At 67.5% G+C, this 22,897-nt stretch overlaps 7 protein-coding genes across 7 annotated transcripts in view; 2 read left to right on the top strand and 5 right to left on the bottom strand.

Moving 5' to 3' along the window:
- EMIHUDRAFT_200958 (hypothetical protein) overlaps positions 1 to 1,313 on the bottom strand; it is a gene marked incomplete at both ends in the record, with an annotated part of 2,722 nt that extends 1,409 nt beyond the window's left edge. Inside the window, 3 exons of the mRNA XM_005789129.1 lie at positions 123 to 645; positions 718 to 1,054; positions 1,297 to 1,313. Of these exons, the coding sequence (XP_005789186.1) occupies positions 123 to 645; positions 718 to 1,054; positions 1,297 to 1,313 (877 nt within the window). The remainder of the gene's footprint in view (positions 1 to 122; positions 646 to 717; positions 1,055 to 1,296) is intronic.
- Positions 1,314 to 1,781: 468 nt separating this feature from the next.
- On the bottom strand, positions 1,782 to 2,399 carry EMIHUDRAFT_200959 (hypothetical protein; the record flags this gene model as incomplete). Its single annotated transcript, XM_005789130.1, has 2 exons — positions 1,782 to 2,003; positions 2,130 to 2,399. The coding sequence occupies 2 exons, from the start codon at positions 2,397 to 2,399 to the stop codon at positions 1,782 to 1,784; spliced, it is 492 nt and encodes a 163-aa protein (XP_005789187.1).
- Positions 2,400 to 3,174: 775 nt separating this feature from the next.
- Positions 3,175 to 4,207, top strand: EMIHUDRAFT_200960 (hypothetical protein; the record flags this gene model as incomplete). The annotated part of the gene is made up of 2 exons (XM_005789131.1): positions 3,175 to 4,013; positions 4,105 to 4,207. 2 exons carry the CDS (start codon positions 3,175 to 3,177, stop codon positions 4,205 to 4,207), a joined length of 942 nt encoding a protein of 313 aa, XP_005789188.1.
- A 1,304-nt stretch (positions 4,208 to 5,511) lies between these two features.
- EMIHUDRAFT_98178 (hypothetical protein) lies at positions 5,512 to 7,800 on the bottom strand (the record flags this gene model as incomplete). The annotated part of the gene is made up of 1 exon (XM_005789132.1): positions 5,512 to 7,800. The coding sequence occupies one exon, from the start codon at positions 7,798 to 7,800 to the stop codon at positions 5,512 to 5,514; it is 2,289 nt and encodes a 762-aa protein (XP_005789189.1).
- A 2,496-nt stretch (positions 7,801 to 10,296) lies between these two features.
- Positions 10,297 to 11,277, top strand: EMIHUDRAFT_351831 (hypothetical protein). Its single transcript, XM_005789133.1, has one exon. It carries the CDS (start codon positions 10,417 to 10,419, stop codon positions 11,098 to 11,100), a length of 684 nt encoding a protein of 227 aa, XP_005789190.1. The 5' UTR covers positions 10,297 to 10,416; the 3' UTR covers positions 11,101 to 11,277.
- Positions 11,278 to 11,342: 65 nt separating this feature from the next.
- Positions 11,343 to 13,084, bottom strand: EMIHUDRAFT_200963 (hypothetical protein; the record flags this gene model as incomplete). The annotated part of the gene is made up of 5 exons (XM_005789134.1): positions 11,343 to 11,450; positions 11,639 to 11,665; positions 11,741 to 11,950; positions 12,023 to 12,088; positions 12,269 to 13,084. The coding sequence occupies 5 exons, from the start codon at positions 13,082 to 13,084 to the stop codon at positions 11,343 to 11,345; spliced, it is 1,227 nt and encodes a 408-aa protein (XP_005789191.1).
- An 816-nt stretch (positions 13,085 to 13,900) lies between these two features.
- EMIHUDRAFT_56641 (putative endopeptidase Clp) lies at positions 13,901 to 14,182 on the bottom strand (the record flags this gene model as incomplete). The annotated part of the gene is made up of 1 exon (XM_005789135.1): positions 13,901 to 14,182. A coding segment is annotated over one exon (282 nt), but the record flags the coding sequence as incomplete, so codon positions are not given.
- Between the last annotated feature and the right edge of the window lie 8,715 nt (positions 14,183 to 22,897).

Here is a 22,897-nt window from a genome sequence, read left to right on the forward strand (position 1 = left end):
GGGCGGCGAAGGCGAGGACGGCGACGGCGGGGCGGGAGGAGGAGGGGGTGGTGGCGGCGCCGGGGCGGGAGGAGGAGGGGGTGGCGGCGGCGGGGAGGGCGAGGCGCCGCCGCCGGCACCACCAAAGCTCGAGCGCAATGCCACGTTCGAACTCTCGGTCTTGACGAGGCACTCGACGTTGTTCGCCGGCGCCTTCAACGCGCGCGTGATGTCGCCCTCGCATGTGAACACCTTGCACATCGGCAAACGCTTCGTGAGGTACCAGTACTCGACGGCGGTGCAGGCCCTCAGGCAGCGCTGCTCACACAGTTCGGCGCTCTCGCCGAAGCCCCTGTACTCCTCCTGGCACTTGCCGCCGTTTACGTCGCAGAAGCCGGCGTAACGATCGAACCCGGGCGCAGCCGAAACGGGCGCGACGACCGAAGGGAGAAGCGCGTCGGAGCCGTGCGAGAAGTAGGCGAAGGCGCCGCCGCTCGTGGCGATGAGGCAGGTGCAGATGATGCAGAGCACCTTCGGCCAGCAGAGCTTGGGCCACGAGAGCCAGCCGGAGGCGGAGACGGAGCCCTTCGGCGTGGCCGTCGTGGTCGTCTTGGGGTCGACCGTCTTGTTGACCGTCTTGGGGGTCTTGGGCTTGACCGTCGCGCCCTGAACAGGGGCGCGAGACTGGCTGTGAGCGGCGAGCAGGGGGCGGAAACTGCACGTGCAGGCGGCTAGCACCGAGTTTGTGGCCGACGGCGTGGATCCGCGGGTCGCCTTGGACGCCGCCTTGCCACCAACGGGTTCGCCAGCGACGTCTTCGTCTTCCTCGTCGACGTCCGTTCCGAGCAGCTCCGCGAACCCGTTGGGGTCGACGCGGCCGATCGGGGTGAGGTTCTTGGCCGTCTTGGAGCGGTCGACCAGGTTGGACTCGCTCTTGCGGAGCGGGGAGGGGGACTTCCACTCGTCGATGCCCTGCGCGCGCACGGTCAGGGAGTGGGTTGGCAGAAGCGCGCAGAGGAGGCCAAAGCCGCAGGCGAGGAGGGCCGGCCGGGCGGTGAGCGGGTGGTAGCGCGTGCTGAGCTAGGGCGTGTGGGTGCCGTGAGGCGCTGTGCCCGGCGGGGAGAGCGGTTGCGCGAATCGGAGGCCCGGGCGGCTCGATGTGTTGGCGTTTTGGGACCGTCGCTGTGCACCGCAGGCGAGGAGGGCCGGGCGCGCGGAGAGAGGTCTCGTCTTCGGGGCGCGCGAGTCGGGTGGGCGTCAGGGTGCGTCCGAGCGAGTGAGGGCCCGGGAGCAAGCGTGGTTTGGGCCGGCGAGCACCGTGAAGGGGGATCCATCGGCACGCCTTGCTCAGTGGCGCGAGCGACCAGGACCACGCGCCCCTCGTGGCTACATGCACATCCACATCCACGTCCACCTGCAGTCCGGATCTCACGCCGATCGTGTCGTCGCCGTTGCTCGGGGGTGCTCGGGCCGTTGCTCGGGGGCGAGGCGAGGCGAGACAGGCGGAGGCCGGAGGCCCCACGTGAGAGGTGAGTCCCGCTTAGGCCGGCGGTGAGGGACGGACGAGGGGTGTCTGCATGGTCTGTGTCGCTCTTCAAGTTTTTTCATTTTTGTATTTTGACCTCCGCTCCCGGGCGAGGCCCATGCCGTTCCCCCCACCTCCCCCTCTGCGCTCTGCCTCTGGCCCTGCGCCCCCCGGCAAAAGCCAACCCCCCCCCTGGCCCCGCCATCGGCCGAATCGCGTTTTTTTTCGCGCAAATCAACCCCACGCCCCATCGCGCGATTTTCGCGCGAAAGAAAAATCAGCCGTCACTCGCCAACGCGCACTCGGACTCGCCAAGGCGCGCATCTATCGTCGCTCGAGTCCTCGCCCACTCCTGCACGCACGAGCGCTCGCCCAAAGCCGCCGCCTCGACCACAACCCTCCAGTCCCACGGACAGCCCTGCTCGAGGGCCCACTCGAGCACGTCGAGGTGGCCTCCCCACGCAGCCGCCTGGCACACCTCCTCGCTCCACGGGTGGCCCTCGGCCCGCAGCGCGCGCAGCCCGTCCAGGTCGCCACGTTTGGCGGCCAGCGAGCACGGAGTGTAGTTCGGGCGGGGCGCCGGCTGGCGCGGCCGGAGGTAGTCGTCAGCGGCCATGAAGAGCACCTCGGACTTGCCCGCGAATGGCAGGCGGGTGCGGCGTATGCGCGGGTCCTTTTCCTGCAGGTAGGCGACAAAGGCGGACTGCTTGCGCACTCCTCCGCCCGACGCCATCTTGCGGGGCTGGAAGAGCCGACCGAAGGCGCAGCAGGGCACGACGGCGAACGGCCTGCCGTGCGCGAGCGCCGCTTGCACGATGGCCTCGGTGGGCTCGTCCGGGTGGAGGCCGACGATGGCAGCGCAGTCGGCGACACACGACGGCCAGACGTGCTCCATGACGTGCTCGAGCGTGTGTCGGAGAATGACCAGCGGCTCGTTGGAGGCTGCAGCGGCGGCAGCGGCGGCAGCGGCGGCGGCGGCGTCGGTGCTGTCCGTGCCAAAGGTGTCGGAGTATAGCGCTCGCCCCGCGAGCGCACACGGGTCGACAAGCGCCACTCTATGGCCGAGCGCGACCAGTGCCGACGAGAGATGCCCCTTGCCGCCAGCCACGTCTAGCACACGGCGATTCAGTTGCGGACCGTGAGGCAGCAGCTCGCGAGCGATCCACGCTGCGAAGAGTGTGTGACGCTCTCGCTTGTCCTGCAGCTCCATTTCCCGCGGAAAAGCCGAACGCCGCGCTGACGCGACCTCTGCGAGTGGAAACGGGACGTACGGACGAGCCGAGGACGATAGAGAGACCGCGGGCGCGGGCGCGAGTCCTCGACCGAAGAGAGCTGGCCCCACCTCCCCGGGAGGGGCGGGTATGGTTCTTGCACTTGTGCAAGATTGGGCGTCTTCTGCCGCAGTCCCTTTGATGGGAGGCCCCAGGGTGGGGGCCACCTCGAACCCCCGGCCAGGGATTCGAGCGGAGGGTGCCCCGGATTCATCTATCCGTTGGGCCCCGGCACCTATTTTAGAACTGATCACTTTGCGCAGCAACCGTCGGCCGCCGCTTTTTAGCTGGACGGCGGTACGCTGCGCCGTCGCTCTGTCGTGCACGCTCTCGTGCCTCGTTGTTGTGACACGGGAGTAGAGTCGAGAGGTAGCCCTCGACGAGACGACCGGCGCCGCGATGCCAGACCTCACTGCCGCCGAGCTCAGCATTCCGGCCGAGCAGCACCCCGATCCCGCAAAGCCACTGGTGATACCCGTCGACTCAACAGTGGTAGGCTCTACCCTGCGCTTCATTCCGTGGTCTGTGGTGGGCAATCCGGCCCTCCTCCAGCTGCCCCCTCCTCCTCCGGGGATGCAACCGTCGTGGGTCCAGATTCCGCAGTGGGTCGCCATCAGTGCGCTGCTCGCCTTCAGTGAGCCCGAGCCCGCTGTGGCCACCCACTTTGACAGGCTCAGCGTCTTGCGGCTGGCCGTATTGGCCGCGGCCTGGCGCCGCATCCTCGGTGCCTTGTCCGACCTCGGCGTCTTCAGCACGGTGCACGTGGATGAGGATGCGTTCCGTACGGTGTGCATCCAGGCTCTGCACTCCCGCCAAATCCCGGTGCCCGAGCTCTATCTGCAGTGGGGCGATTTGGGGTACTCTGAGGCTATCGTGCCCTTGGGACCAGCGCCATCTGCAGAAGCGAAGGCCGTCGACTTCTTGCAGTACGCGACGGTCGGGGCTCTTTGCGACCCTACGGCCGACGTCCCGTTCGCAGCCCTGTCTGACATGACCCGCTGCTTGGGGCCCGTCTTCACGGCGGCGGCGCGCGTCGATCCCATGGGGAGCGCCGTCGTGGGGGCTGCATCGCTCGCCGCCGCCGCTGGTCACATCACTCCGCGAGCGAGCGATGGGCATCCCGCCCTGCTCTCTCGGCATGTGCTCAGCATGCTGAAGACTACCCGCGCGAGTTTCCCGGCCTGCCTGAGGACCAACTCCTTTCAGAACTACTCTGCGGAGGTTGAGACTCGCGCCGAGTATGTGGGCGGGACCGCCGTGGCGCGCGACCGAGTGGCCGAGCAACGTTGCTCGCGCGCTGGGTGGGGGCCACCTCGAACCCCCGGCCAGGGATTCGAGCGGAGGGTGCCCCGGATTCATCTATCCGTTGGGCCCCGGCACCTATTTTAGAACTGATCACTTTGCGCAGCAACCGTCGGCCGCCGCTTTTTAGCTGGACGGCGGTACGCTGCGCCGTCGCTCTGTCGTGCACGCTCTCGTGCCTCGTTGTTGTGACCCACCCTGTCCCACCCGTGTGTGATCAGTGTCTACGGGGGGGAGTGTCTTCGGCTCACGCCAGGGCGCTCGTTGCTCCTCCGTCTCTTTGTATCTTCCATACTGCGTTTATCAGAAGACCGTGGCGATCCAATGCCGCCGCCCTCGCCCGAGGAGTCGGGCATGGGATCACCGCCGTCACCGGAGGCGGAGTCAACAGGAGCAGGCAGCTCCATCTCCCGCGGAAAAAGGAAATGCGGTGTCTTGCGGGCATTAAGAATTTTACCACAAAAGCCTTTCGCACACGCACGATTCACACGACAGACAAGGCGCAGGCGATGGCTTCCTTAGACATACACACGATTCAGACCCATGTGCCATGACGCCCAGCATATGACGCATGTGTGCCGACTTGTGTCATACCCTGATCGCTACGGTTTCTCAGCTCTCCGCGATGCGGAGCGCGTGCATCGACTTTGCACTTTCTCGAGCGCATCGGTCACGGAAAGTACGTCGAGTGGGTGCGCAACCGGCCCTTAATTAACGGGAAACCGGAAACACTTCTCCCTCTCGAGCCAAACAGGTAAGGTAAGGTAAGGTAGATTTCTCCACACACACAAGTGGTGGGGCAAGGAGGGGCGACCCTCGCATCTCCACACCCGGACACGGGCAGGAGCCCCACGGCATTCAAAGTGCAAGCACTGGCCCGGTGCACGTGGGTGAGCAGGCAGCAGCCTGCCCCTCCCTCCCGACAAACCAACTCCCGCACACACACAATCGCACTCTGGCCATCGAATGACTCCGAATGACTCACTGTGTGTGCTAAGACAAAATCTCCGCAGACAGCCAAAACGGGCCGACCCGTGCCGCGTTTGTGGTGTCCTCTCAAGCACTAGCATCTGGGCGCCGCACAGAGCGCACTCGACTCTCGAGCGGGCGGGAGCCAAACAATCGAAGAGAAAAAAAATCTCGCGGGACTACTCATGTGCACCTTCCCCGCTACTTCTCCCGTACGCGGCAGCGTTCCTTAGCACTTGGAGCACTTGGAGTGCAGTTGGCAGCCTCACATCCAGGGCCGGGGAGCTCAGAAGCGCACCCAGCGGGCCGGATGATCGGGATCGGGTTGCCGGCAAGAGAGCCCTAGCCCCTTAGCGAGGATATTTTAGGTCACAGACACAAACACAGACCCACATGCTCACAGACCAACATACTCGCGCCCACAAGCCATCCGGTGCGAGAGCATTCCGAGCTGCGTGTTGCCTCTTATTCGCGCTCCCCAACCGCCCGCGCGTACGCCACCGCCGCCTCCACCGCCGTGCCGAAGCAGCCGAAGGAGACCTTCTTCCCGCCCTTCTGGTCAGCGGCCACGAAGCGGCCCTTGACCTTGCACACGCCCCTGTAGCCGGTACTGTTGTTGCTCGAGAGATGCAAGCGCAGCCCCTCCGCCTCCGCCACGACGCCCACCCGCAGGAGCGCCGCTGCCGCCTCGTTGTCGGAGTCCATCAGCACGGGGGCGGCGGCGGCGACCGCCCGCGCGTACGCCACCGCCGCCTCCACCGCCGAATCGAAGGTGCCGAGGGAGACCGCCCGCCCGCCCACCTTGCGCTGCGCCTCGAAGCGGCCAGAGACGCGCTTGGTCACGCCCTTGTAGCCGCTGCTGCTGCTGCTCGAGAGGTGCAGCTGCAGCCCCTCCGCCTCCGCCACAATGCCCGCCCGGAGGAGCGCCGCTGCCGCCTCTTTGTCGGAGTCCGTCTGCACGACGGCGGACTCCGCGCTGCCCTCGCCGCCGTGGGACGGCAAGTCCATGCCAGAGAGCACGACCGCCGTCTCCTCGGCGCGACCCGCCGCGCTAGCATCCAGCCTCAGTCCGTGTGGAGGCTCGAGCACGTCGGCGGCGGCGGCGGCGGCAACGACAGTGGCAGCGGCGGCAGCGGTGGAGGTGGCGGCAGTGGCGGCGGTGACGGCAGTGGCGGCGGCGGCGGCGGCGACCGCCCGCGCGTACGCCACCGCCGCCTCCACCGCCGAATCGAAGGTGCCGAGGGAGACCACCCGCCCGCCCACCTTGCGCTGCGCCTCGAAGCGGCAAGGCAAGGTCGCCCGCTTCGAGTAACGGCGCACGAGAAGTGCGGGACACCTCCTCTGGTCCCGAGTACGGGCCTCGCGCACGCCTGCGTAGCCGGTGCTGCTGCGGCTGGAGAGGTGCAAGCGCAGCCCCTCCGCCTCCGCCACAATGCCCACCCGCAGGAGTGCCGCTGCCGCCTCGTTGTCGGAGCCCGTCTTCATGAGGGCGGACTTCTGCGCGCGGCGCTCCTCGCGCTCCGCCTGCCGCTCCGCCTGCCACTTCGCCTGCCACGCCTCGGTGGCCACCCTCCGCTCGACGTTGGCGAGCAGCCGGTCGACCACCTGCCGCAGCTCGAGCCTCTCCAGCTCCTCCGCCGCCGCCTGCGCCGCCTCTGCGCCCTCCGCCGCCTCTGCGCCCTCCGCCGCTGCGGCCCGCACTGGCCCTTGCGCGCCTGCCGCCTCCGCCTGCCCGACCGCCCGCGCGAAGGCCACCGCCGCCTCCACCGCCGTGTCGAAAGACCTTCCTCCCAGGCAGACCTTCCTCCCGTCCACCTTGTGCCTCACGACGAATTTAGAATGGTTCTTAAACACGTTCCTGTAGCCGGTGACGCTGCTGCTCGAGAGGTGCAGCCGCAGCCCCTCCGCCTCCGCGGCCACCGCTGGAGCCTGCCCGGCCGCCCGCGCGTACGCCACCGCCGCCTCCACCGGCGTGGCGAAGGTGCCGAGGGAGACGGTCTCCTTGCCGTCCACCCCGTGCCGCGCCGTGAAGCGGTCCCCGTCCGCCGCCTTCACGCCCTTGTAGCCGGTGGCGTTGCGGCTGGAGAGGTGCAGCCGCAGCCCCTCCGCCTCTGTCGTCTGCGGCTGGGGGGCGGGCGGCTGGTACACTCCAGCAGCTCCTCCGAGCGGGACTTGCTTCGCCGCCGCGCCGCCGTAGGGAAGCGCGTCGAGTCGCTCCCGCTGCCGCTCGGTCATCTTGGCGCGTCTCGCTCTCGATTCATCGCGATCGCCCGAGCGGCTCATCACCCAATGCCCTGCCTTCCACCTGTGATCGCCCCATGGCGCCGCCATCTCGTGACTCTTCATTAGCCGCCATCCCGGCTCCGCCTGCCGCTTCCGCGCGACCTCTACCTCCAGCGCATCGAGCGCATCATCGACAGGGATGTGGCCATACGGCAGCGCATCGATGCGCTGCCGCTTCCGCTCCTCCGTCACCCAGCAGGCCAAGTTTGGGTTCCACACCTTTGGCCGCCCGCTCTCGTCGTTCGGCGCGCGGCCCCTCGGCCGCTGAACGGGCGGGCCAGCGGAAACCGCCGCAGCGACGGTTTCCGAGGCGGTCGCCTGCACCACGGGCGCCTGCACCACGGAAACCGTCGCAGCGGTCGCCTGCACCACGGAAACCGCCTCGGCGACCGCTGCGACGGGGCCCGCGGCCGCCTGCACCACGGGCGTGGCCTCGATAGCCGGGGCTTCTGTGGGGGGCGGGCCTCCCATTTGAACGTGCAGTAGCGGCGGCGGCTGCACGGCCGCTTCCGGCTCTGGCTCTGGCTCCTCGGGTGGCGGCGACTTGCCAGCGCTGGTCGCACTCGAGCTTTCACAGCCGTTATGAGAAGAAAATACGTCAGGCTAGGGCTCTCTAGTCTTGCCCGCAACCCGATCCCGATCATCCGGCCCGCTGGGTGCGCTTCATAGCTCCCCGGCCCTGGATGTGAGGTTACCGACTGCACTCCAAGTGCTCCAAGTCAACGCTATGCTAGGGTACCCACAGGGCCCAAAAAAGAAAAGAAAAAGAAATGGGCCACCCCAGATCGCAGCACTTCGTGTTGGAGAGTCGAGATATTGAGAGTGTAAAAGAAAGAAAGAAAACACACAACCCAAGGGAGGGATGGGAGAACGGCACGCCGCCACCACACAGGGATTTTATTGAGAGTGTGACTAGGAGGGTGGGGCGCTGGGGATTCTCAAAGGTATACCCTTGGAATGGCCGGATCCAGCCTTAAAAGTACGAGATCGCGCGCGCTTCGCGCACAGCACCGCCTGTTCTCCGCGGCTGTGTGACGACGCGTGCCGTGTACCAGCAGAGTTGGGCGCGCGCGGCGCGACGGCGCCCGCGAGGGGAGGCGCGGGTGCAGCGGCCGCCGGCGGCCGTACCGCCCGCCAGCCGGCGCAGCAGCGGCCAGCGCAGCGGCCGCCGGCGCAGCAACCAGAGCAGCCGGTGCGCGCCTTGCGAGGCGAGTACTGCCGTCCGGCAGCCTTGAGGCGGCCGGGCGGCAGTACTCGTTCGAACTTTGCGAGCCGTGCGCGCGCCGAGGCGCCCGCGGCGCGCGCCCGCCCGGCTGCCAGTAGGAGGCGGCGCAATATGGCCTATAGTACAGCCCTTAGGAGGAGGAAGAGGCTGGCTGGCAGTGCTGTATGCCGCCGAGGGGCAGTTTTTGGGTGCTGTCCCCATCCCAGGGGGCTGCAGAACGCGTCCGCAGCCGGGACAACCCGCCCCCCCAGCCGAGGCCGGTCGAAGCCCACTTGGAGGCAGCCATGAGGAGTCCTCTTGGTGCTCCTGGCGGCCGTTGGAATGGCGAGCGCGCGCCGATGGGGGGGGGGGGGGTCTTGCTTGCTCCACACCGAGCGCCATCGGTCCGGACCGGTGCCTCCACCGAGGGGTGGCTTGCACAAGGTCTGAGCCGCGGGCGCTCGGCGCCAAGTGCAGTGTCACGCTCGCACGCGAAGGGGACACAATGGGAAACCCTCGTTTCCTATGTACTCGGTCCCCCAACGGAAGAGGCCTCGCTCCTATTGGAACACTCCAACATCAGATTTGCCGCGTGCGTCCCTTTTTGAGACGTCAAGCTATTTTCTTTTGGGTCCTGTGGGCACCCTAGCTATGCGCTGGTCTGTGAGAGGTTGATTGAGGTGCGAGCCCTGGAGGCCCTGGGGATGGGGGCTTGGGGGGAGACTACCCGCGGGCCTAGAAGGCCCGCGCGCAGGGGGGTGGGGCATTGAGACCGGTCATGAATGAGTGCGCGACACGCATGTTGCGAGCAGCGTTGTTGATGTTCTGCGGTCTCTCTTTCGCTACGTGTTCGCCGTCGGCGAACAACGTTCGACCATGGCACTGTTCACAGCGCGCGCGGACGGCCGTCCTGCGACTCCCGCTCCGCTGGACTTTTGTAAGAGCCTGTCGAGGACTGGGGCTCCACTCGAGGTCATGTTCATAGATTCCAAAGCATTGTTAATAGCAAAGGGGGGAAAAGGTACCCTCGACCCTCACGCCTGCAACCCTCGCGCGGCAGCACACCACTGCTCCGCACGAGACACCGTTGCAGGACCAACCCCAAAACGCGACAGCGCACACAAAACAGGGAGGGTGGGTGGGGAAGCAAGACAGGCCGTGTGGGGTGTGGGTGTCACGAGGACAGACGTCCACGAAGACGGTGGACGGACGCAAACTCCTTATCCAATTCACACTCACGGCTGTCCTACTGGTCATATAGAAAGTCGGCCGTCCGCGAGCCCCCAGCTCGCCGACGGCGAGAGAGATGCCACGAGGGGTCGCGGTGGCGTCCATCGCCAGGCTCCCTAGCTCAACCGACGACCCTTCGGGATCGACGGCCGATCGTCATCAGCTGCTCTCGGGTGATCCCGCTTTGGTGGCTGAAGGACCCGATGGTCCTGTCACATTCGTGTTCCGAGTCGTGGGGGTAGAAGAATTCTCTCTCTCGATATCGGTGTCGAAACAGTTTGCCAACAACATATTTAAAGCTCTGACAGCGCTCACAGCTGAAACACGGGCCGTATTCACAGCCTTGTTATTGAGAAGAAAATACCTCTTATGGCGCTGTGCGCTGGTCTGTGAGAGGTTGAGGTGCGAGCCCTGGAGGCCCTGGGGATGGGGTGAGACTACCCGCGGGCCTAGAAGGAAAACATCCCGCACCACAACCCATCCCCGCCTGACACAACCCATCCCCACAGGAAACACAACCCCCGCCGCGCAAGCAACGACAGTCGGAAGGCTGTATTCACCGGCCCAGTCGCGGAGTCGGCGGCCTTCCGAGTGGCGGGTCGAGCGTCGCTGCAGCCCGCCTCGTCTGGGTTCCCACCAGCAGCTGGAGAAAAATGGCCTTGCCTCTCGCGCCATCGATCCTTTGCCTCTCGCTGAGTGCGCTCGCTGTCTTTGGCGCCTGGCTTGAGCCCCCGTGCCGGTTCTCCATGCCGGTCCCAACTCGCTACACCGGCATCTGGTCGTTCCTTACGTTCCAGACCAACGTGATCAGCGCGGGCTACTTCGGGATCTGCGTCGTCTCCGCGCTGGTGCCCGACACCTTGTTGGACCCGTGCGTCGTGACAGGCTTCCCGCTTGCCTTCGCACTGGACCTGCTCCTGACGCCACTCTACTATGGGCTGGACCACTTCAACGCCGAGAACGTCAAGGTCCGCCGCAAGTGGATCCAGGGTGTCGAGATCGACGGGACGCGGATGGTCTACCCGTACGTCGAGGTGGCCGCACATCTGCAGCATGCGCCTGGCGCTGTGGTTGCCCTCGTGGCCGCCCTTTGCATTCAGGCGTCGCCGTCTCGCGTCGCCTGCACGGTTGGCCCGTGCTCGTACCTCGCCTTCTACCTCACGCAGACGATTGCCTGTCGGGTGGCGACAGGCGCGTGGGTATACCCGGTGCTTGAAGACGTCCAGCGGGCCGCAGGACTCGTCGGCGTCGGTGCCTTCATCCTCGTTGTGTGTGCCGTCGGCGCCGTGCTTGCATGGGTTGGGAAGGCCCTTGTGGACGCGCGCTTGGCATTGTAGCCCCCGCTCGTGACGGTCGTGTGGCGTCAGTGTGGCGCTGGTGTCAGAGGCGCTCTCGGCACTCGGGCCAGGACGGGGGCCAAGATGGCAGGGGTACGGGGGCCCCCTGCCCCTAGCGGGTAGCGCGTCGCGAGGCGCGTGTCGTGTACGAGCCCGGTTTTATATTCTACGTAGTTTCTCCTGAATTTCTCGTTACAGTAAGGCTCGGCTCCAAGAAGAAAAGACAGTACCCACGGCACAATTCACAGGAGAGAATGACTGAGCGCGGCGTTATCGGGCCACGCCCACGGCGCAAAAAAATTGTAGTTCGTCACCACAGCGCACAGGAATGCGGCGGGTGGGAGTCTGACCTGTGTGTAAGCGTACAGTGTGCTCAGCCGCTCTCGCGTCCGGGTTCGCGTCAGTCGTAGACTTTCTTCGTTCTCCTCCGCGGCTTCAGCCGCTCCGCAGCCACGCCTCCGTCGTCGTCGGCGCCGCCGCCCGCCGTCACCTCTCCCGGCTTGAGCTGCAGCGCCGCGTCAAAGAGCCAGTCGGGCACGTCGTCGCCGTCTGCGAGCGTCACCACCTTTGCAAAAGGGTGGATGTGAGTGCGGCAGGTGGTGGCTCACCACGAGGCTCCTCTCCGCCGCGCCTTTTGGACCTCACGGTGGGTCAGCTCGCCCGAGAGCCTCTCCGCCTGCCTAGGCAAGGGTTCCTCTCCACCCAAACCCAGCAACAGCGGCGGCTGCTCGCGCGCATCGCAGCGAGCGATGAGCCAGTCGCAGTGCGCAATGGCCGCCGCCGCATCATCGCGGGCGGCGCCCTCTGAGCTTCCGGCGGCGGACAGGGCGGCCGCATAGTCCGCGCGGGCCTGGGTCGCGATGCCGCGGAGCTGTTCGTGGAGGCTGCACATATGGACGGCGCGGTCGCGATGTCGGGAGACCAGGCGTCGTTCAGCGGGTAGGGGAGCTGCGAGCGAGGGCGCCACTGCCGAGGCGGCTTCCACCGCCTGCAAGCGGCCGGCCGTCGCAAAAAGAGAAATACCCGCGCGCCTAGTGGTGGGGTCCCCTAAAATGCGACCGCTAGGAGAGCCGCGTGTAGTCCTATAAAGTACCCGTACACCTAGCTAGTACCTTTAGAGCTAACGCGCACTCAGCGTTCTTGCTTGCCTTCCCTTCCCTTCCCTTACCTCTTGCTTGCCGATAACGCACGCCTCGCGCTGGCAGAAGATGAAGTTGACGTGCTGCGGCAACGGAAATCGCTTTCGCAGGTCAAAAGCGTGGCGATTGGAGGCGGTCGCGTCCCAGTTGACCGTGCCCCAGTCGGGGACCAGGGCCTTGGGCGTTCTTGGGTTGACGGTCAGCTGTTCGATCCACGACTGGATGACGTCCGACATGATCGCGTCGCCCTTCGTGTCGTCGTACTTCGGGTGCCGCCCGACCAGCATGTCTTCGATGAAGTACAGCCCTCCTCGCTTGACAGACGGCCAGAGCCCACGGAACGTAGAGAGGATCTGGCCGTTTGTGTGGCCTCCGTCGTCGATGATGGCGTCGAAGTCGTCGCCCGCTTCTCTCACCCATTCGGCCTGCGTCTGCTTGTTCGCCTGATTGCCCACGAGCGTGCGGATGCCAAAATCCTTCCACATACTCGAGTTGTGCTTGCTCACGCACGCCGCGTCAGTGTCGGCCATCCAGAGCTCCATATCAGCGAAGAGATCTCGCCATAATTTGGCGCTCGCGCCGGGACCGTAGTTCTGGTCGCACCCAAGCCCAATCTCCAGCATCTTCATCCTCCGGAACTGCGAGCGCGTGGAATAGTATAGCGGCACCAGGAACATGCCGTACATGGTCTGATAGCTGTGCGTGGTCACCTTGTCGGTGACAATTGGAGGCCGCGAACGCGCGGCGGTGACGACCTGCTTGATCATCGGCGCTGCGTACGACGGCTGTGCACGCGCGCCGGAGTGAAGCGAGAGAACGAAAAAGGCGACGGTTGGCCTCAACATGCGCGTTTTCTCGCAAAGGCTACCCGGGTGCTGTGAGCGCTGATATCCGTTCAATCGTTCACACCTTCGCGTTCACAGCGCGCATCATGGTACATGTACCGTATAGGTACCTGATCTGGCTGGTATCCTGCCTGGTACCCAGCGCACGTGACACGCCCGCGCACCCCTAAAGCGCTCGTGTCCGTGGACCGTGGTGGGCGCCTCGGAACAAAAACTAACCACCCGTCACCCTCCCTCCCGCTTCGCCTCCTGGTCGTCCTCCTCGAGCGGCCGCAGCCCGCCTGCCGCCGCCCCCTGCACAGGTCCGAGGATGTGATCGACCAGGCCCAGCGCCCTCGCCTCGCCCGCCTAGAGACGCTCGCACACCGCAGCTTGGAGCGAAAAGAGACGCGGCCGACTCGACTCTCGCCGCGAGTCGCGCCGTCAAGTGCACGTCCCTCACCATCTTGCTGTCGAGGCTGCCCGCGTCGGCGCCCGTCAGCCGGCCAAGCGTCTCTGCCCAGTGGCGGCGCTGCCTCTCCGACTCCCTGTGGGCACGCGGCGGGCCGAGGCGAGGTGAGGCGGAGGTGAGGTGAGATGAGGCGAGGCGAGGTGAGGTGGGTTGAGCTGAAGTGTCGCTGTGTGAAGCGTCCAGAGAGTGCTCAATGCTACCCGTCTCTCGCGCCTGGCTTGCGCAGAGAGGTCGTCGGCCTGCGCGTAGGACCCGACCGCCTCTCCGTCCCAGTGCGGCTGGTGGATCATCAGGCGCGCCTAGAGGCGAGGCGAGCACCCTCATCTCGGGCATCGCCTCGGCGCGCGGCTCAAGTCGCAAGGGCTTGCCGAGGCTGCGGCGTAGCGGTGGCCGGGCTCTCCGGCGGCGAGAAGCACGGCAGCCATCGAGCGGCAGCGGCCGAGGCAGACGGTGTGCACGGGCGACGAGACAGCACGGAGTGTGTCAAAAAGCGCAAAACCCGCCCAGAGAGAGCCGCCACTCGAGTTGATCACGAGCTCGATCGGCTCGCCCGGCGAGGCCGCCTCGAGCCACAGCAGACGCTTGATCAGCGCGTTGGCCGAGTCGTCTGTCACATCTCCGAGAAGGAAGACACGGCGGTGCGAGAGGTGGGCGGCGTCGAGTTCGCAATCGGACTGCGGCGGAGCAGGTTTGCCAGAGGAATCGGACGACGCGGAGTCAGCTGAGGCGGCTGCGCGTTTTGCGGCGATGCAGATCGCTCCGCCAGCGAGCAGGCGAGTCGCGGCGAAGCGCATGGATTGATCTGGGGTGCGCGCCCGTGGGGCGGCGCCGGAGTGGGCACAGGAGCTGTCACTCCACAGGAGCTGTCACTCCACGCCGATTGTGACTGCTCCTGTGGAGCTGGCTGTGGTCCGCGCGAAACCGCGAATCGTGCTCGGCATGAAATGCGCCGCTGTTTTGTTTTTTCTCTCTCTTACTGTCGTCACCCATGAGTGCGAGTTAGGGCTAGCGGCTGGCCAATAGCCTGTGAGGAGGGCGTCCATAGACACCTCACAAGACCCCACACACGGTCTCGTCCGTGCCTTGCGGCCGGCGACGAGATTGCTAGAGGCGGAGCAAGCCTGCTCTAGTCTCACACGTTCGCCCCTGTCGCCTGTCTGTGTTGTTGTGCTGTTGTTTGTCTCTTGGCACCTTGGAGTGCTGGGGGGGGCGACAGGGGGGACGTGGCCTGAGTGATGTGTACGCCCACTCAGGATGTGTGGCAGCCCGCTGGCTGTGTGTCTTGTGAGCTTGTTTGTGTCTGTGTGTCGCTCGTGCGTGTCGTCATCATCTGTCTTGCGTCCACCCATACCGCGTTGGTGTCCAGTCCGAGCCTGACTGTTCTTCACCTTACTACATACATACATACATACATGCCTTTGTCATAAAAATTCTTTAACTCTTTACGACAGACACAGACACAGACACAGACACAGACACAGACACAGACACAGACACAGACACACACACACACACACACACACACACACACACACACACACACACACACACACACACACACACACACACACACACACACACACACACACACACACGCACGCACGCACGCACGCACGCACACGCACGCACGCACGCACGCACGCACGCACGCACGCACGCACGCACGCACGCACGCACGCACGCACGCACACGCACACGCACACGCACACACACAGTGGTGGGGCAAGCGTACGGGGGGGCCGACCCTCGCTTCTCCACGGCCCCACAAGCAGTGTGCCGAGGTCTGCTGCCTCCGCGTGCGCACTCGTGGAGCAGGACAGTCAGTCAGTATTGACCGCGCGCGCGTATGCGGTCGCCGTTCTGATTGATCCAGCCGGGAATAGAACCCAGCTAATCTGAGCGTCTGTCTCTGTGTGGCAAGCTTCACTTTGGGGGCGGATGCCGTGTGCCTCCTTGGCTGCCCGGGGGGCGTGTGGCAGATAAGAAATATCACATCTGGCAGACTCGCCTGCCGGCATGTGGAAGACGGCTAGTGCTAGTCCCCCATCGTATCGGGAGGACGACCCCGGCTAGTCGCCGACCACACCCACAAAGAACCCTGCACAAAGATCGCAAGGGCGGGGACCTGTTCCTTTCTACCCACCTCACAGTAGAGAGTGTCCGTTTTTATTTATTTATTTCGCCTGCCTGCCGCCTCGGGCGGGCCTCGATCTGTCTGGTGTGAGGTTCATGAGCAAGAGCAATCGGCGGGCAAACGGCGGGCAATCGGCGGGCAAACTTGCGGACACACACACGCACACACACAGACCGACCGACAGAATTTAGCCCTGGGAGGTCGCCCATTCTTCAGTCATATGCGAGCGCGTGCACGCAACTTTGCTCATCCCCGCGCCGCCTGGCTTTTCGCGGCCGCGAGATACACACATATGGCTGCTCGTCCATGCCAGCTCGCCGCCGCGCTATCATTCATTGCGGACACGGCAGCCAAATCCCTACCTCCCTTCCCGTGGACCTTCAACGCCACTTTGAGCCGCTCCTACGACTTTGGCGGCGAGTCGCGCTCTTACCACGCCCTCGTCCCACGTCACGGCCTGTTGGTGGGAGCCATCTTCTACTTTCACGGCGCGACGCTCGACGCCGGCACGATGGCGTACCTGTCCAGAGACTTCACGGCCGAGGCGCTGCGGCGCGGGTACGCGCTGGTCTACCCAGAGGGCGTGCCGGACCCGGCCTCTTCTCAGCGGTGCAGAGAGCGGACCTGGAACGGCGGCACTTGCTGCGGGCAGCGCTGCTTGTCCGTGCAATCATCCCCACGCCATCTCCACGCCACGTTTCCGACTTATCCGATAGGCACGCTGTGACGGTGGAGCCGCGTCCCGACGACGTGAGCTACACGCTGGGCGTGCGCGCAGACCTGCTACGCCGCGTCCCGCACTTGCGCGGCCGGCCCCTCTTTCTGACTGGCATCTCCAACGGAGGCTCCATGGTCTTCCGCGTTGGCTGCGAGGCCTCCGAGGCCTTCCGCGCGATGGCGGCCGTCGTGGGGTCGCTCGAGATGCGAAACGCGACCGACTGCGGTTGCGATTGCGCCGACGGCGGCGACGGGTACACCTATTGCGCGTGGGACGAGCGTCGTCCGGGCTGCCGCCGCGATGATTGGCTCAACAGCGGGCGGGAGCTCATCTACTCGTGCCCGATGCGGAGAAGCAAGCCACCTCTGCTGATGTTCAACGGCCGGCTGGACGAGCTGACCAACATCAGCGGGGTGGTCGAATTGCCGACGAACCGCTCGAACGCCACCGCCTACTATGAGAACTACAGCCCAATCGGCTACGTGTGGGAGCACTTTGCGCGAGCCTACGGCTGCTCGGGCGACGCGCGGCTCAGCTTCTCAAACGGGACGGCGGGCAACTCGACCCAGTGCTTCAGCTTTGGCGGGTGCGCCTCCAACGTGACGTACTGCCTCTCGGACGCGGGTGGTGGCGCCTGCGCATCTCCCGTCCTTATCTGGTGCATTTTCAGGCCTCGGCCTTCGAATAGGCCACCACTGGTACGGCACGACGCTGCAGCTAGAGTACGTCAAGGAGGTCATGGAGTGGGCGGGCAAGAACCTGACTCTTCTGATGAACCAGACGTTTGCGCCGAGCACGTCGAGCGTGCACACGACGGAGCAGGTGTGCGCTCTACCTTTATGCTTGTGCCTCAGCTATGCCTCGGCCGTGCCTAGGAGCTAGGTCTCCAGGCGCACCTCGGCCGTACTTCGGCCGGGATCTCGATGGCAGGTGCTCGACTTTTTCGACCGCGAGGCAGCGGCGGCAAGCCCCGCTCCGCGTTTGGCCGACCGGAACGCGTTTGGGGAAGAAGGGGACCACGACGAGGGAGGAGGAGTAAGTGAATTGAAAATATGGAACGTGTGAGCTATAACGTGTGCGAACAACGACTTAACACATCGCGGCGCGCGCCCTGCGTTGCACTCCTGGATTGGGGCTAGCTTGGGACTTGGCTGTGGTGCACTTGGAGCACTTGGAGTGCAGTCATTAACCTCACACCCAGGGCCGGGGAGCTAAGAAGCGCACCCAGCGGGCCGGATGATCGATATCGGGTTGCGGGCAAGAGAGCCCTAGCCCTGGGGGGTGCGCGTTCGCAGGGAAAGGGCCGTAAAGGAAACACATTCCACACTTTTTTGTCAGGGCATGGCGGGTAGCGAACAGGCCGTTCCTCCTCCCGCCACGCCTCGCTTCCCGCTCGGCGAGCCGGCGGAAGCCACGGGCGGCGGGCTGCGCGGCCTCGTGCAGCAGAAAGAACGCGAGCTGCACGACATCAACGAGTATCGCATCCACGCTCTCGAGGGCCTCGTGGCGGACCGCGAGCGAGAGGCGCGCTCCGCCCCCTTCCGCCGCGCCGCGCTCCGCTGAGACCGAGCACACACCCGCCGTACCGCGCACCGCATTATCACCACCGTCACTGCCACCACCAGCACCCGCGGCTGTTGCCGCCGCCGCCGCCGCCGCCCGCCCGCCCGCCTGCTGCCCGCAACTCGCCACCGGCTGCCAGCACGACCGGCTTGCCTTAGCCCCTCCGGCGACGGCAGGCGGAGGTGTCGCGCGAGCGGCTGGCGAAGCTCAAGGAGGACTTCACCTACAACCTCCGCCTCCTCGAGGAGCGGGACGCCGAGCTCGAGCGCTACGACGCCGCGTTTGCGAGCCTGCGCGCTGCTCTGCGCGACAAGGAGTCCGAGGCGTCGGAGCTGCGGATCGCGGCGGCGGAGGCGGCGCATGCGGTGGCGCACGAGCGCGAGGCCTCCGCAGAGGCTGGCCGCAAGCTCGAGGCGGCGGTGGCGCGCGGGCGGGAGGAGGCCGAGGCGATCCGCTGGAAGAGAGAGGACGAGCTTCAGGATCCGCCGAGATCCGCCGAGATCCGGCGAGATCCGGCGAGATCCGGCGAGATCCGGCGAGATGTGCGGTGGGCTGGAAGAGATGAGAGGACGACTCGCAGCTGCCGGCGAATCTCACGCCATCTCGGCGAATCTCGGGGACTCGCGGCTAATCTCGGCAGATCTTGGGCAGTCTCGGCTGATCTCGGACGATCTCGGGCGATCTCGGGCGATCTCGCAGGCGCTGGCGGCGGAGCTGGAGTCGGCGAAGCGGACGGCGGCGCGCAGGGTGGCGGAGGCGGAGGAGGCGCTGAGTGCGGAGCGGCGCGACGGCGCGATGGCGCTGGAGGCGCACGGCAGCGTGGGGCGCGAGCAGACGGGTGGTCGGGTCTTGGGCTCTGAGGCTCTTTGGGCTCTGATGTCGGTAGGAGCACAGCCGCAGCTTGGAGAGAGGGCAGCGCGAGGCCAGAGCCGCTCGAGCAGCCTCCGCGCGCGTGAACGGCGTCTCCCCACCCGTCCAGAGCCGTGCGCAGGTGGTCGAGGCGCTCGAGCAGCGGCTGCGAGCTGCAGAGCACCGGGCGGCGGCGGCGGCGGAGGAGGAGGAGGAGGCGCGGGCGGCTGAGCGGCGCGAGGCGGCGCGCGCGGACGCGGCGGAGGGGCGGCTGGAGGCGGTGGCGCGGGCGGAGGAGGAGGCGAGGGGGGCGGTGGAGAGAGAGGCCGCGGCGCGGGTGGCGGCGGAGGCGGAGCTGGCTGCGGCGAGGGCAGAGGCGGCGGCTGAGGTGGCGGAGGCGGCGAGGGGAAAGGGGAAGGCGGAAGCCGAGGCGGAGGCGCTCCGCAGCGAAGTGGCGGCGGCGGCGGTCGCTTGCGACGCGGCGGAGGCGGCGGCGCGGCGGGCGCAGGCCGAGAGCGGCGAGGCGACGCAGAGGGCGGAGGCGCGGCTGGCGGCGGCGAGGGAGGAGGCCGCTGGAGACGCGTCGGCCGCCGCGCGCGCGCGCTCGCACTGCGTGGCGCTGCAGCGCGAGGTCGAGGAGGCGGAGGGGCGGCTCGCGGCGGCGGGCGCGGAGGCGCGCAGGCGAGAGGGAGGCTTGCGCGAGGAGAGCGCCGCAGAGGCGCCGCGTGAGGTGTGAACGGCGTCTCTTCAAGCGTCTGGCTGTGAACAGGCGCACGCCGCAGAGCTCGCCGCCGCCGAAGCGCGGCTCGAGGCGGCGAAGCAGGAGAGGGGGGACGGCCGCCCTCGACCTGTCCGCGGGCGGGTGTGTCCACGGGGTTGGTGGGTGCTTGTAGGAGAGGGAGGCCGCCGCGCGCGCCGCTCTGACGGCGGCGGACGAGGCGGCGGAGGCGGCGGCTGCAGAGGCGGGGGCGGTGCGGCGGGAGGCGGCGGAGGCGGGGGCGGAGAGGGACGCGGCCCTGGCGCAGCTGGCCGAGGCGACTGCGCGGCTGGCGAGGCGCGCGGCCGAGCAGGCGGAGACTTGTGGCACGAGGAGGCCCCTCTGAGGTCCGACTCCTCTGACTCGTGTTGCAGGCACGGCGCGGAGCAGGCCGAGGCGGAGGCGCTTCGCTCTCGCGCCGCCACGCTGGTGGAGGAGGCGAGTTGAGGACGAGAGTCGTGTCCCACGGCCGGGGAGGGAAGGAGGGGGTTCACTGGCTGACTGACCTCTCCCCCCCCCCCTCCTCCCCCCCTCTCTTGCTTCCCTCTCTCCCTCTCCGTGGACCAGGCCGCACGTCTCGAGGCGCTGGTGACTTCCCGCTGCCAGCAGCAGCCCGCCCAACCCAACCCAGCCCCTCCGCCCAAGGGAAGGAGGGGTCGCTGCGTAGGTGCCGCAGCTGCGGCAGGAGGTGGCGGACGCGCGGGCGGCCGCCGACGGCAACGCGGCGGCGGCGGCGCGGGCTGCTCAGCCCCTCGCCTTCGAGCTGGCATTGATTCCACGATGAGGCGTGGTGACTCCACGGGCTAGGCGCGGGCTGCTCAGCTCACATCCGAGCTCGAAGGCGCGAGGCGCGAGGCGGCCGAGGCGGCGGCGGCGGCAACCACCGCCCAGGCGACGGCGGCGGCGGCGGAGGCGGCCGCGTCCGCCGCCACCGTCGCGGCGGCGGAGTTCGAGGCCCGGCTCGAGGCGAGTCAGCTGCGGGCGGCGCAGGCGGAGGAGGCGCTGGACGCGCGCACGTCGCAGCTCGCCGCCGCCGCCCTCGGCATCGCACCCGCGCCTCCTCCTCCCCCCGCCGCTGCCGGAGGAGGAGGAGGCGGAGGCGGGGACGACGAATCCCTGCCCTCTCCGCCGTCGCTGCCCGTGTCTGTGCCCGTCTCGCCGTCTCTCTACGGCGCGAGGTCCGCCGGATCGGCCTTTGGCCTCCGCGGCGGCGGCGGCGGCGGCGTCGGCGGCTTTGCGGCGGCGGCGGCGGTGGAGCGGGCGGAGCAGCGGGCGGCGGCGCTCGAGGAGGAGAATGCGGGGCTGCGGAGGGCGGTGAGTGCGATGCGAGCCGACATGCAGGCGAGATGCAGCCGAGATGCGGCCGAGATGCGGCCGAGATGCGGCCGAGATTCTGAGACAGAGGTGGTCGTGCGGCCCGACTTGCAGGCGAGCGCGGCGCAGGCAGCACAGCGTCAGGCCGATGGCGGGCCAGGCGACGCCGCCGCGCGCGCGGCAGTGGCGGCGGAGGCGGCGGAGGCGGAGGCGCGCGCCCAGCACTACGCGGCGCACAACGAGCTGCTCTCGCTGCGGCTGGCCGAGGCGACAGAGGGGGGGCGCGCCGACACGGCGCCGATCATCGCCGCCGAGGCGCCGGCCCGTCCGGCGAGGAGCCGCGCCTCGCTGCTCCCCTTCTTTTGTCTGAGTGCCGTGCTGCTCTTGCAGGCGTCGCTGCTGCGCCGTCGGGTGTGTGCGCTGGAGGAGACGCGAGGCCGGCTGCAGGCGCCACCCCGTGTGTGTCGCGGACTTGTGCCTGGTCCCTTCCGAGACGTGTCCTGGAACCTTCCTCTGCAGGCGCAGCTGCGAGACTTGCGGACGGCCGCCACAGCGGCCACGGCGCTCGCCGGCGGCGGTGCGGGCGGCACTGGTGCGGGCAGCGGCGGCAGCGGCGGCGGAGAGGGCGGCGATGCCGAGGCAGTGCGGGTGCTGCAGGGCAAGCTGTCTGCGCTGACGGCGCGGCTGGCGGATCGGACGAGTCTGGGAGAGGGCGGGTGATGCGCTCGCTGAGGTCGACGATCGACGATGACGTAGGCGCGGCTGGCGGATCGGACGAGGGAGTGCGAGGCGCGGCAGCGGGGCGGCGGGCGGGAGTGCAGTGCCTCTAGTCCTCACTGACGGCCGCCCCTCGCGACCACTCACAGGCGCTGCGGCTGGCGGCTGGCGGCGAGGAGGCTGCCCCGCCGCGCAGGCAGCTGGGCGGCTGCCTGCGGGCTGCTTGTCGGCTACCTGCCGGCGACCTGTCGGCTGTAGGTGGAAGCGTTGCGCGGGCAGCTGGCGGCGGCGGAGGCGGACGTGGCGCGGCTGGCGGAGGAGCGCGAGAAGCTGATGGAGATCTAGTGAAGTACTCAATTAATTAGTAATTACATCGTCAAGAATAGGAGCGCGAGAAGCTGATGGAGATCTCCAACATGTTGCGCGCCGATCTCAACCGCGCGATGGCGGACGGCGCCTCGCCCGCCGCTAGCCGCGACGCGGCCGAGGCGGCGGCGGAGCGGGCGACGCGCGAGGTTGGTGGTCCGGTCGAGGCGGCGGGAGAGAGCGAGAGAGCCGTGGGGCAAGGCGGAGAGGTGTGTGAGCAGGTCGGCGCGCAGTACGAGGCCAAGCTCGGCGAGATCGAGGGGGCGATGCGGGAGCTGATCTCGCAGAACCGCGCGCTCAAGGCGAGAGGCAGCCGAGAGGCAGCCGAGAGGCAGCCGAGAGGCAGCCGAGAGGCAGCCGAGAGGCAGCCGAGAGGCAGCCGAGAGGCAGCCGAGAGGCAGCCGAGAGGCAGCCATCTCTCCCCACATCTCCCCACATCTCCCCACATCTCCCCACATCTCCCCACATCTCCCCACATCTCGAGAAGGCGGAGCTCCGGCGGTGGACATCGCTCGACGCGGCGGCGCTGCCGCTCGTGGAGAGCCGCGACGGGCCGCCACACACGTCCGACCGTCCGGGGGGGTCGAGGCTGCACACGTCCTGCGGGGCAGGCTCGCGCTTGCCGGCTGGTGGGCTCGCCACGTACGGCACGGCTGCGGGGAGGGAGGAGTGGCTGAGGGAGGCGAGGGGCGAGGGGGAGGGGGGAGGCGACTTTCCCTGGGACGACGCGAGGAGCGGCGGCGGCGGCGAGGGCGGCGGCGAGGGCGGCGGCGGCGGAGGGGCGGGCGAGCGCGCGGCGGGGCAGCGGTGGGCGAGCAGCTCTGTACGGGCCAGCAGTGGCAGTGCTCGTTCCGACGCGAGGTCTCGGCTCAGCGACGCAAAGCGATCCCTCGCGCTCAACGGAGCCGGGTCGTCCTTGTCGGCGCGCCTCGACCCCCCCGGAC

Source organism: Emiliania huxleyi (assembly GCF_000372725.1).
Source record: "Emiliania huxleyi CCMP1516 chromosome Unknown EMIHUscaffold_13, whole genome shotgun sequence".
NCBI lineage: Eukaryota > Haptophyta > Isochrysidales > Noelaerhabdaceae > Emiliania > Emiliania huxleyi.